Source organism: Brassica oleracea, chromosome C5 (assembly GCF_000695525.1).
Source record: "Brassica oleracea var. oleracea cultivar TO1000 chromosome C5, BOL, whole genome shotgun sequence".
In the NCBI taxonomy this organism is placed as follows: domain Eukaryota; kingdom Viridiplantae; phylum Streptophyta; class Magnoliopsida; order Brassicales; family Brassicaceae; genus Brassica; species Brassica oleracea.
The window spans coordinates 42097936-42109897 of NC_027752.1; the positions used below are offsets into that span (position 1 = coordinate 42097936).

At 34.4% G+C, this 11962-nt stretch overlaps 1 protein-coding gene and 1 pseudogene across 1 annotated transcript; one reads left to right on the forward strand and one right to left on the reverse strand.

The window, feature by feature from the left end:
- Window positions 1–5716: 5716 nt before the first annotated feature.
- Window positions 5717–9177, reverse strand: LOC106295179 (digalactosyldiacylglycerol synthase 1, chloroplastic). The gene is made up of 7 exons (XM_013731011.1): window positions 8328–9177; window positions 8163–8195; window positions 7859–7946; window positions 7274–7755; window positions 6923–7189; window positions 6479–6828; window positions 5717–6410 (listed from the first exon to the last, which is right to left on the reverse strand). Exons 1-7 carry the CDS (start codon window positions 9015–9017, stop codon window positions 5900–5902), a joined length of 2421 nt encoding a protein of 806 aa, XP_013586465.1. The 5' UTR covers window positions 9018–9177; the 3' UTR covers window positions 5717–5899.
- A 1601-nt stretch (window positions 9178–10778) lies between these two features.
- The window catches only part of LOC106294094, an 8538-nt pseudogene continuing 7354 nt past the window's right edge, over window positions 10779–11962 (forward strand).

Consider the following 11962-nt stretch of genomic DNA (forward strand, 5'->3'; position numbering starts at 1 on the left):
CGAGACAAGAGCGGCGTTGACTGAGAAAATGTAACTGGAGCGACTGCCGGAGTAGAACAAGGCAGACCGTCTATGACTTCACCCTTGTATGCATGAGAACTTGCTTGTCATACTTGTCACAAAACCAATAATATGTGAGAGAAGATAGCTAGCACCCATGAACAATAAAAATACTAAGAGCACCTCCAATAATAGTTTTAGAAGGAGATCATTTAAAGAAAAAGAAAAACATAAAATTAGGAGAAAAAAGAGCAAAAAAAATTAATTATGAATTTTTAAGAAACTGTAAAATACTAAAAAATAGATATCATTCAAATAGATGATCAATTAAAAAAAATATAAACAAATAATTAAAAAATAGATATCATGGTTTCTTGTGTTGACAAAACATATTACTTAGTGGATTGAAATATATATGATATAGAGTTGTATTATCTTCAGACATATTAGTTTAATGTAATATTAAACCTAACGAAAAAGTAGTTATTAAGGCTCTAGTAATCAACCATTTAGACTCATCAATTCAAACATCTACTCCCTCCGTTTTATAAAGAGTGTCACTTAAACATTTTTCACACATATTAAGAAACTGATTGAAATATATTTAAGTTTTCATTGGTGTCATCTATTTAACCAATAGCATTTTAGATAAATACATTTATTTATAAGATCAATGCATTTTACAATTAATATTGAGCTAAAAATAAGTATAAATTGCATTGAAATTGTAGAATGATTTACCCACATTAGTCATGAGTTCAATTTCTCCTGGAAACTAAATTATCATCACTTGGCTAGTCTGGGCTTGTGCTTCGGTCTAAGTGGTTTACATGGTGGATCGTAACCGATGATCGGTTCACCCCTGGCATTAGTCGGAAGGTATTCCAAATTCGGGTCAGGCAGTGTGATAGGCTGATAGCCAGTCCACTCTGTAGCACTAAGTGCGTTCCTTCCGAAGCCGAATGGATTAGTCGGTAGAGTTTATAAAAAAAAATATTATATAATGATATTTTTTATGTACCAAAAAAAAATGTTAAAGTAACATTTAAAAGAGAAATTTAATAGGGAAGATGGGGTATGACATAAAGACTAGAGAATAAAATCAACTTTGGGATCCAAAAGCACCCAAGAAAGCCTTTGCTCTCTTCGCCATGACAAGTTTTAAAATGAAAAAAAAAAAAAACTAATTATCTTAGTTGATTTCCGTCGTGAAAATCAGAATATGTCACTGAAAGAGATGGAATATTCCACTTTTTTTTTGTCACAAACGGAATATTCCACTTAGAGGGACTAAGTACGTCAGCATGTGACTAGGCAGGTCAAATTGTGTGTGAATTGGCTTATTTGAGTTACTAGTATTAATCGAGTTAAATAAAAAAATAGTAAAACCACAAAAGTAAGGATCTTTACTCTGACATTAACTTATGGTAACTGTAAAGGGGTTTAGATCCCCCAAATCTAATTACTTAGTGTACTGTAAGGCTGACCATTCTTAAGCATGAAGTTTAATGCGTCTCATCGATTCATTGTACAGTACTAATTATATATAACCATGGGTTAAAAATTAAAAGTTAAAACAAGTCAGTTGGAGGAGAATCATTGATTTGACCTTTTTCCGTTTAAAAATGTGATAAGATCAAAGGTCAGAGTGGAAAGAGATCACATGGTACTTGAATATGACCGACTATTATTGTAGGACAAATGTCCATATTAAGTAGTGACTGAAAACTTTGACTATCTCCTCTTACGTGCGAAAGAGAATGGAGTGCCTGAGGAAGCCTTGGCTAACTTTCCATGGATCACCTGGTTCATATGGAAAGCACGAAATGAGATGGTGTTTAATGAGAAACAAATTCAACCTCCAGACACTATACAACACGCAATTGAAGAAGAGGAGAATTGGCGTGTAGCTCAAGTAATGGCTGGAAATTATGATGGTCGCGGTTCCCCTGTTAACGGACACACAGAGAGTGAATCATCGTTGCCAAGATGCCAAGTGGATGCATCTTGGGTGATAAACTCTAGTGTTGTCGGAGGGGGTTTTGTCTTTGATTTACCTTCGAGAAAGCATGTTTACGGTTCCGTGGGAATGGAACAGGTCCTCTCCCCCTTGCACGCAGAGTTTACTATCTTGCTTCATGCAATGAAAAGCTCTTTGCAGCTAGGATATACATTGATGTCCTTCTACTCGGACTGTCTTCAGCTCACGAAGCTGTTTGACAATGAAGAACTATGGCCCTCTGTGGCATCGGAATGGAATGAACTCAAATTTTTACTCCTTTCTTTTACAGGATTTTCTATCAATTTCATACCAAGAGTATCCAATGTAAGAGCGGATCTTCTAGCTAAAGATGCCCACCTACAAAACTCTATCTTTTCCCATGTAAACTCTATGATTCCGATGAGGTTGGCTCCAAAAGCTAACCTATTTCGATTGAATTAATAATACATGGTGCTTGCTCTCAAAAAAAAAAAAAAGTAAGTAGTGCCGGTTTAACAATTAAGATTTGAAAATGTGTATATCATGATTGACAAAGATACATCAGCTTTAATCTTGTAGAATAAGAAATAATCATGATTGACAATAAATTAAATAAGAAGTCACTTAAGTGACTTTTGTTTAGATGTCAATCGTAGAGGGAGTTTTAGAAAAATTGTTATAATTTGATTGGTTGAAGGATATCCAATTTTTAATTACTTAATTAGATCTAAAATAAATTATAAGTCTAAAACTAATTAATATCACTTACCAAATATTTAAAATGATATTACAAATAATAATTTATGGTAACTAATTGTCAAAGTTATATAAAGTGTAATAAGGTTTGATTAATTCTTGTATATTTATATACTACTTACAATAATGAGTAGAACACAATTTATAGAAATAGATATAATGATTTCATATTCTTATATAAAATATTATATTAGTATATAAAGAATTATAATGATTATTAATGTCTTATAATGTCAATATATGTCTTATAAGTCATTTATAAGAAAATAAAACATTTATTAAACTATATCATGACTTACAAAAATATTTCATCATAATTTTAAAATATTTATATGAGTTTTAAAAACATTTATAGAAATAAAAATTCTCCTATATATTAAACGAGAAGTCACTTAAGTGATTTTTTCTTACATGTCGATCATTTGTGAAGTCTTAAGAAAATTGTTATGATTTGCTTGGTCGATAAATTTTAATTTTATTTATTTTATTTTAAATTTAATTTAAAAATAAATATAGAAACAATTAATATCACTTGCCAAATAATCTAAATTATATTACAAATAATGATTTATGGAACTAATTGTTGAAATTATATAAATAATAATAATGTTTGATAACTTCTTTTTATATTTATAACCTAAATAATATAATGAACGAACTTTTTATAATTTTTAATTATTTTAATTAGATCTAAAATAAAAGATAAGTTTAAAACTAATTATTATCACTTGCCAAATAACATAAACGATATTACAAATAATAATAATGGTAGCTAATTTCAAAGTAATAGAAAGTGTAATAATGTTTGATCAATTCTTTTTATATTTATATATTACATAAAATAATGAATAGAAAAAAATTTATAAAAATCGATATAATGATTTCATATTCATATAAATTTAGTCGTATCTATAATACTAACTAATCTCTTATAATATCTATATATGCTTTATAAATAATTAGGCTTTGAAGATTGGACGAATTATATTTAACGGAACATGCGAGAATTTTGGTTTAAAAATGTTTTGCATTTAAGTCAAATAATATAGTGAATAAGATAATGTTAATTGAAAATAATAATGTTATGATTGAATATAATTCTAAGATGGATTTATGGTTTATTGATTGTATGTTTTGTATTACTATTTAGAGAGAAAAATAAATAGTTTGCAAAAAAATATGTAAAAAGTTAGGAAAACATTAGCAAAAATTTAATAAAAAGAATGAAATGATAATGAGAAAAATAAAAAGAGGCCGAAGAAAATGCATAATATGTGTTGGTGAAGTTAATGTGATAATTACATATATAATTTCACAAGAATTTGTTATTACTAAATATTCATCGGTTATTTTTACATCAAATTTATAGAAATTTTACGACTGATTTTCAAACGATTTGAAGTTAAAAATTATAGTTTTAATGCTTCAAACTATATGACATTATATACATAATATATATTTTCATACAATATTTATATGACACAGCAAAAAAACCCTTCAAAGCGCATCTCACCTCTAACAATCTTGCTAAATCGGCCACCACAGTCAAAAAACATAAAACTACAACAAAATGTCTTGAATGACCTATAAGCAGAAAGCTTTTGTATGTATCCGTAGATGATTCATAGTCTACAATAATGTTGTGCATAAATGTCTGAGGGGAGGCGGATAATACCTTTAAGTTGGCCTTGGATCTAAGATGTAAGATTTTTGATAAATGGATGATTTAGAATCTGGATGAGAGATTGTGAGAGATTATGACAGAGTTTATGAGTATAAGGAGATCTCTTATATATTAAAAGAGAAACATTTGAGATTAATGTGTTCACACTATGTTCGTCACGTGGCAGTTTCACAGCGATTCGAGAATGAGTATGCTGACATGTCATATGTAGAAAGCTTCTCAAACCTACTTTACAAATTTATTGTAATGCTCTTTCCTAGATAAACCTCAACAAAATCGTTTTCCTAATATAATACTTTATGTTTTTTTGTCAATATAAAACTTACGTACAGGGTTTCACGGGTTATACAAATATTTCACATAGAAATACAATTTGCAAGAAACTAATTGACATTTCTTCTCCTTCGTAACCCTCTCAAACTCGATTACACAATATACTCCAGTGTTTTTTATTAATAATAAACTCACATGCAATTTCGATTTGCTAATATATTACATGACACATTTTATAAAAACACAATTCAAATAATCTCACACTTTAAAATTGATTAGTTTAGAGTTTCATATCAAAACAACGGAACTCATAAACAACTTTGAGTCAATCAGTTGCAGATCATTGCATACCTCTTTTTTACTCAATAATAGATAAAATTGGTTTTTTTTTTTATTGTTTCCTTTCACAATCGGCCAAATCGTAGAGAAAAGATTTGTCTTAATAATTTTTTTTTTCTTCAACTATTATCTAGATTTAATTTGATTTTGCATGCATTTAGAAATTATAATATGAAACTATTGGTTGGACATCAGTACCGTCTAAAACTCATATAACATGAACCAAACAAATAGTAATAGTTTTTGGTTTATCATCCAAAGATTAAAACCCTCAAGAATTTTAACCGAACAAACCAAAATAAATATAGATTTAGAATGGTAGTGATATTTTAGGAGATTAAAAATTGAAAAACAATGTAAAACCAAACTGTTATCTAGATTAAAGAGATCTAATGTTTTTTTTTATCTAAAAATAACGAAATTAATAATCTCATTCCGCGCAAAGCGCGGATTATTATCTAGTTATACTTAAAACACAAATGTTAAGAACAATATTTTTTTTGTTTCTAGAATTTAATTAAATAAAAAGTAACCAATGAAAATCAACTTACAACTTTACTTTTATTTTTTGTTTAAATATTATTTTATCATTTTACTCTTTTGCATTGGACTTTCAAAACAATTTATATTATGAAACAAAAAAAAGCTTTCAAAGCTATTTATATATTGAAACAGGGAGAGTAAATTTTTACATATGGCATTAAATACGCTTTGTATTTAATACTCTACAAAATAGCCCACAAAATGATCTTCCCTAGTACCTATCTATTAACAAACGACCTTAAACAACTATCATAGCAAATAACAAACGTAGTAGTGGTTTACTTTTAAGCAAATCTAAAAAGCAATCACTGTTGGCAAAACATCTACCAGCCATAGACTGGCTTGTGAGCTTGAGGTGGAACAAGTTTCAGATCCTTGCAATGTTGCTTATCATAGTCTTTTGTTTTTGGTGTTGCTCCACTGCATAGTCTCAAGAAATCATTCCCTGTGAGAACATAGTGTGTGAACGCCAATCCTCCATCGATCACCTCGTCAAAGCTCGGAACCGATCTTGATTTTCTCATCCTTTTTCCTCCGTCTTCATCGTTTAAGATCTTATCGAGATCCGAATACTCCATGAATCTCTGTGTCGCTGCTTCCCAAGAAAGATTGTACATCTGCTCAGGGGTGAGCGGTAACGGCTCTTTCGACATTGCTTCTTTCACTTTGTTCACAAAGTCTTCGGATGTTTTGTAGGTTAGACAGTTTGGGAATGATCTGAAGAACTCGTTTGAAGGATGGTCTGCACACACCACGAACTTCCCCATGGCTAGTGCTTCCGCGGTTGCTGTGCATAGAACATCGCTGATGCTCGGGTTTATGAACACTTTGTACCTTCATTAAAACGAGAGAGAAACATTAACATAATTTCAAGAGCATATCTGCGTTTTTTCAGAACTTACTTGTGAAGAGCATCGTCCGCATGGTCCCTTCCTTTGAGGAAATTGAGATTCAAATCGAGTTTCTGTGCTGCACGTTGGACTTCGACTGCATCTTCACCGTTTCCGTACACATCTAAATTGAAGCTCCCGAGGTCGCTTTTGTGTTTAGCCATCAGATCTATTAGTTCTCTGTAGCCTTTAGCCCACACCATTTTTCCTAAGAAGTATGCGCCTTTTGAGAAAGCTTGTTCCCCACGGGTACTCTCCTCAGCAATTTTTTCCCCAATCATAAGGAACTTGGGATTGACACCATGGACATTGCATATAACAGATTTTGGCAGATCTTGTGTTGCTCCAGAGAGGCGAAGAACCTTTCATGAGTGGAGAGGATATGTATATTAGCATTAAAGAGGATTCAAAGCAACAGAACAAGAACTTGAAAAGATAGAGAGTTAGAAAGGCCACCTTGTCGCAATATGCTCGTGTGACCCAATTGTTTACATGGTTCACAAAAAATGCTTGGATAGCACCATGCTTCTCCCTCTTGATGTACTCTAAGTAGTTTGTGTGGACAATTCCAACAACATGGTTGAATTTATCAGTCCAACGCTTGCCGTGGTGATACCAGTTGAGATGTTCAGGCTCTTCAAGAATAGCAATGTCTGCATCTTTTGACGGTATGAATTGAGAAGTGTCACCAGCAGGAAATATGCTGCGCCTTTCTTTTGAAAACTATATAAGAAAACCAGTAAACACAGTCACTCTCAAGCAACAAACAGAAGAAAACATATAGTGTATCCAAAATGATCAACTTACCTTTCCCGGGTAAAACGAGATTTTAAAATCAGCCTTGAAACCAATCCTTTCCTCCAACCATGTACGTATATAACTCTCTTGTTCTTCAGGTGAACTGAAGGTGAGCTTGTTTGGATAAACTAGTTCTTGATCAGATTCGCAGAGCCAAGGAACCACGAGTGTGACACTCTGTTTTGCAGATTTTGCTAAATAGGCAGCTCGGAACAGGGGATTTACAGCTGTTCCGGTCATCCACGGGAGACTAGCTGTTGTAACTATTGCCACGTGCCTTTTGCTATCTGGCGTCTCAGGCTTCAGAAAATCAGTCCAAAAGCCACCGTCGTAATGGTGTCCTGTGCTCTGAAGAACACTGGCTATCCTCATATCCAAATCATCAACATGGTTATCATTTTCAACTAAATCAGATGTTTGTGCAGAGGGCAGGCGCCAGAGGTGTTGGCTCTTGCATTTATAAAGGTTTTCCACTACTCGGTCGCACAAATCTGAAAGACAATTCAATCGAGCAAAATCAGGGACTGAGTTTCTCATGTAAACACCAAAAACTAGATTAAAACTAGATTAAAACTACTAGTTTCTCATGCTTACCCTTTCTTACACCAATCTGATCAAGGAACGGTTCTGACTGCCTAACCAAAGATGCCAAAAGTTCAGGTACATCCAGTGGTGGAACATCCTGCACCAAAATTTAAAGGCGGCCATGTCAAACTACTTGACTGAACACTGAACTCGAAAATAAACAGAGCAACAAGAAAATTCCAGCAGGGTAACAAGAAAAATTGCAAAAGGAAATCAAGAAAACACACGAGTGTCAATCTCAAACATTAGTGTGTGCAAATCCTGTTAAACTTAGAAGAAAAGAGAGAGAGAGTTGCTACTTCAAAATACTAACCTTGGCCTCATCAGTTTCTTTATAAAGTGATTGCTGCAAATACAACAAAAGAGAAAACACCATTAGAAAAGTTGCCAAAATACCTTAAGAAACTCTAACTAATCATTCCAAAATACAAATCTATCATCTCAAAGCTTGAGAGAGCGTAAACACGAAGAATCTTACAAAGCTGGCTTTGAGCTTCTCCACAAGCTCACTGTTCTTGAATCCAATCAATAACTCTAAGGAGCTTCGTTTCTCAAACTCTTTAAACCTACTCTTCAAAGACCTAATCGGCTTCCAATCTCCAAAACTACCTTCTCCCTCTCCCTCCGCGTAAAACTCCCTAAACCTATCCCTATCCCGCCGTCTCCTCATCTCCAAAACCCCTTCCCGCTCATCCAGATCCATCTCAGACACAATCGCCTTCTTAATCGCCGACAAATCGATCCCCAGCTTCGCCTTCGCTGGCCCCCACCTCTCCATCACCTTACGGCTGATCTCCGGAGCCGAATAAACCCTGCGGAACTCCGATATCTTCGGCTCAAGCTTCTTCATGATCCCAATCTCATTGCCAAACGCCGACGGAGACGACGACACGACGGGAAACGCAGACATCGCCGAGTTGTTGAGGAAATTCTCGATCTCGCGGTCGAACGTCGACGCTAGATTCTTAACGGAGTTCGCTCGTTTCCGCATCAGCTGCAAATCCGCATCGGCCGAGTCCCGCACCTCCCTCCACCCTTTCGAGAGTAGCGAGAACGCGTTGGTGGAGGATAGCATCATCGACAGAGACGGCGAGGAGGAAGAAGAAGAAAACGTGATCCCGGTGGTCGTAGGCGACGGAGGAGATTGAGATTGAATCTCTTTAGCCATGATTTTAGGGTTTCTCACGACGGTTTCGTGAAGGTGTTAGTTACGATTTGTCGAGCGAGAAGAAGAAGAGAGGAAAACAGAAAACAATAGGGTGAGGAATGGACGGCTGAGATTCGTTTGGATGAGTCTTTTTAATTGGTTCTCTTCTCTCTCTATATTGTTCTGGAAGATAACACGAGGGAATATACCAAGTCGGACGATGATGACCGCTTGACCCGCGGCTCACGTGGCGCGAGTTCTACTTGTCAATGACGTGGCGTGTATTGATTGGTTTACGAGATTTATCACGATTGGGGATGGGCTCATGACAATGACATCATAAAAAGTGGACTTATATGGACCTTGACAGAAAAGCCCATTTACGGTTCAAAATATTGGCCGACTTAACGAGTGTCACACGTGGAATTTTGATTGAATGTCAAAGACTCGGAATACTCTTCTTTTTTTTACAGACGTTCAGATGCACCAAACCGGATTTCCGGTAAAGTTTCGGTTCGGGTAACCCAAATTGAACATCTTTCATTAGGACAACCCTAACGGTGAGAACCCTTTTTGTAACATGTATAAACTAATATTATAATATAATTAATTTATTTAATTAAGTGTAAGAAGGCACATTTGGAATATGGAGCTCTAACAAAGTTTTCAAAGTGTGTCTGATTAGATATAGGATATGTATTCTCATTCTTCATATTTGATTACTTTTAATAAAACAATAATGAGAAACTTTGTTTCAACACATGCGTTGGAAAAGCTTTTAAGACCATGATTAACCCCTCCCTAAGAATTCCGAGTTAATTATGTTCTAAGAGCACCTCCATTTAAAGCTAAGGTTCTCGTACTCACTAGACAGATGGTCATGTGTAAATGGTCTAGACTTTTTAAAAGCATTAACTTTTAATTTTACAATTTTATTTGTTTAGATTATTATTACTTTTTAGTTTAGGAACTTATCTGTAGATACTAACCATTAAAGGTGCTCTTAAGGGATTGAATTTTATTACACTGGCTAAACGGAAGGAAAATAAATCAGAATCTAAGTTGCAACAATACGTATCCTTTAGTTAAATATTGAAGTTTGTCACTAAAGCTATTGTGACTTGCCGGAGAAGAAAGAGCCACAAAAAAAAAACCTGAATACTATTTTCCTCACTGGCCTTGACTCTAAATATTGTTTCTAGATCGAGAAATCACTGGTGCACAGAAAAAAAGATCGAGAAATCATAAAAGGGCATACTTCACAAAATTGAAGCTGTCAAAACAAGAGCGAGAGGAGCTCAAAACACTACGTTTTCTTCATGAGTGTCTTCTCGGAATAGTTTTTCTTGTCATTCATCTTTACGCTTGATACATGGCACCTGTTTTTTTTACACAAACAAGACAGTAAACAGGAGGATTTGGCAAACTGAAAATAGATAAATTGAAACAAAAAGAAACAAAAACAGAGAGAGGATGAATGGATAATATACACTGCTCCCATCAACAACAACTAATCTACCTAGCGAGTAGCGTCTCTTCATTATTGTAATGAAGTAAGAAAATGATTATTGCAGTTTCTTAAGATGGTTTTTAAACAAATGACATCATTTAATTAAATCAAAATTAAATGAAACTGCAATAACCGATCATTAATATGGGTTTTTGGTGACCGGTCCTTAAGCCTTGAAATAGCACACGTGTCACTCAATCCTCAATTTTTGTTTTCTCTCTTTTCTCTTTTTCGGTATTCTTCGTCTTCTCGTCTTCTTCAGAATCTTCTCTACGAATTTTATGATGGAAGTTGCTGCAGCCATTGTCGCCAAATCCGCAGCTGCTCCAATCGAAAGGGTGAAGCTTTTACTCCAAAACCAAGGCGAAATGATCAAAACAGGACATCTCACAAGACCCTACACCGATCTTGGCAACTGCTTCGTCAGAATATTCAGAGAAGAAGGTGTTTTGTCCTTTTGGAGAGGAAACCAAGCCAACATCATACGTTATTTCCCTACACAAGTTTGATTAATTAACGAAAAGCTTAGGGGGGTGTATTAAACTGAGAGTTTTAGGTGATTTGTGTTAAAATGACAAATCCACTGTTATTGAAAAGTGAATTTTAAAAACTCATTTAAAATCCACCGTTATTGAACTTGACATTTTATAAAGTACTCTGAAATCCACTGTTATTGAAAATATTTTAAGTTGTGGAATTTTAAAGTTTTCAGGTGATTTAAGAGTGTTTGGGTGGAGTTTCTTAGTTAAAAATTTTTTAACTCAAATCCCATAGTTTTAGGTGATATTGTAGAGTGGTTTAACAAAAAAAATTTTATTCTCTGCAATTCCTTAAAATCATCTAAAACCTCATTAGAAATCAAATCACCTCAAATTTTAGATTGAATACACCCCCTTAATCTTTAGACACTTTGAGTTTTGTTTTGTTTTGTTGTGTTAAGAGACTCTTTTTAATTCCGCTCTTAGGCTTCCAACTTTGCATTTAAAGGTTACTTCAAGACCCGTCTCGGATGCTCCAAAGAGAAAGACGGTTACTTGAAGAGGTTCGCTGGAAACGTAGCCTCTAGAAGCTGTTGCAGGCAGAGATCCAGACTACTCAAGGCTTGACTGAGGTTCAAGAGTTCGGACTGGACAGGTCGAACAGATGGCCACGGGAACGGCTAGACGAGTGCGATGGGGAGGAGGATCGGCCGGTTTGTACCTGAAACAAGAGGAAGTGATTTTTATGAGTTTTATGGATTAAAAAATGAAGAACAGAGAGTAAATGAAGAACAGAGAGTATCCTAACTGAGAAATAAGGAACAGAAACAAATATGAATTTTTATGGGTTTTTATTTCTAGTGGCCGATTCTAAAATAAAAGATGCAATGGATCAAATAAACAAGAGAGGGATAGAGATGGCTGATGGATTCAAGTTGCTGGACGTGTGTCTCTCTCAACAAGAACAGGGGATGGTT

Bases quoted from the DNA above. Each gene is read 5' to 3' on its own strand.
- LOC106295179 (XM_013731011.1), bottom strand. From the start codon at position 9,017: ATGGCTAAAGAGATTCAATCTCAATCTCCTCCGTCGCCTACGACCACC. The intron at 7,947-8,162 runs GTTAGTATTTTG...ATTTTGGTGCAG, and splicing joins AAGAAACTGATGAGGCCAAG to GATGTTCCACCACTGGATGT. The intron at 6,829-6,922 runs GTGGCCTTTCTA...CACTCATGAAAG, and splicing joins CACGAGCATATTGCGACAAG to GTTCTTCGCCTCTCTGGAGC.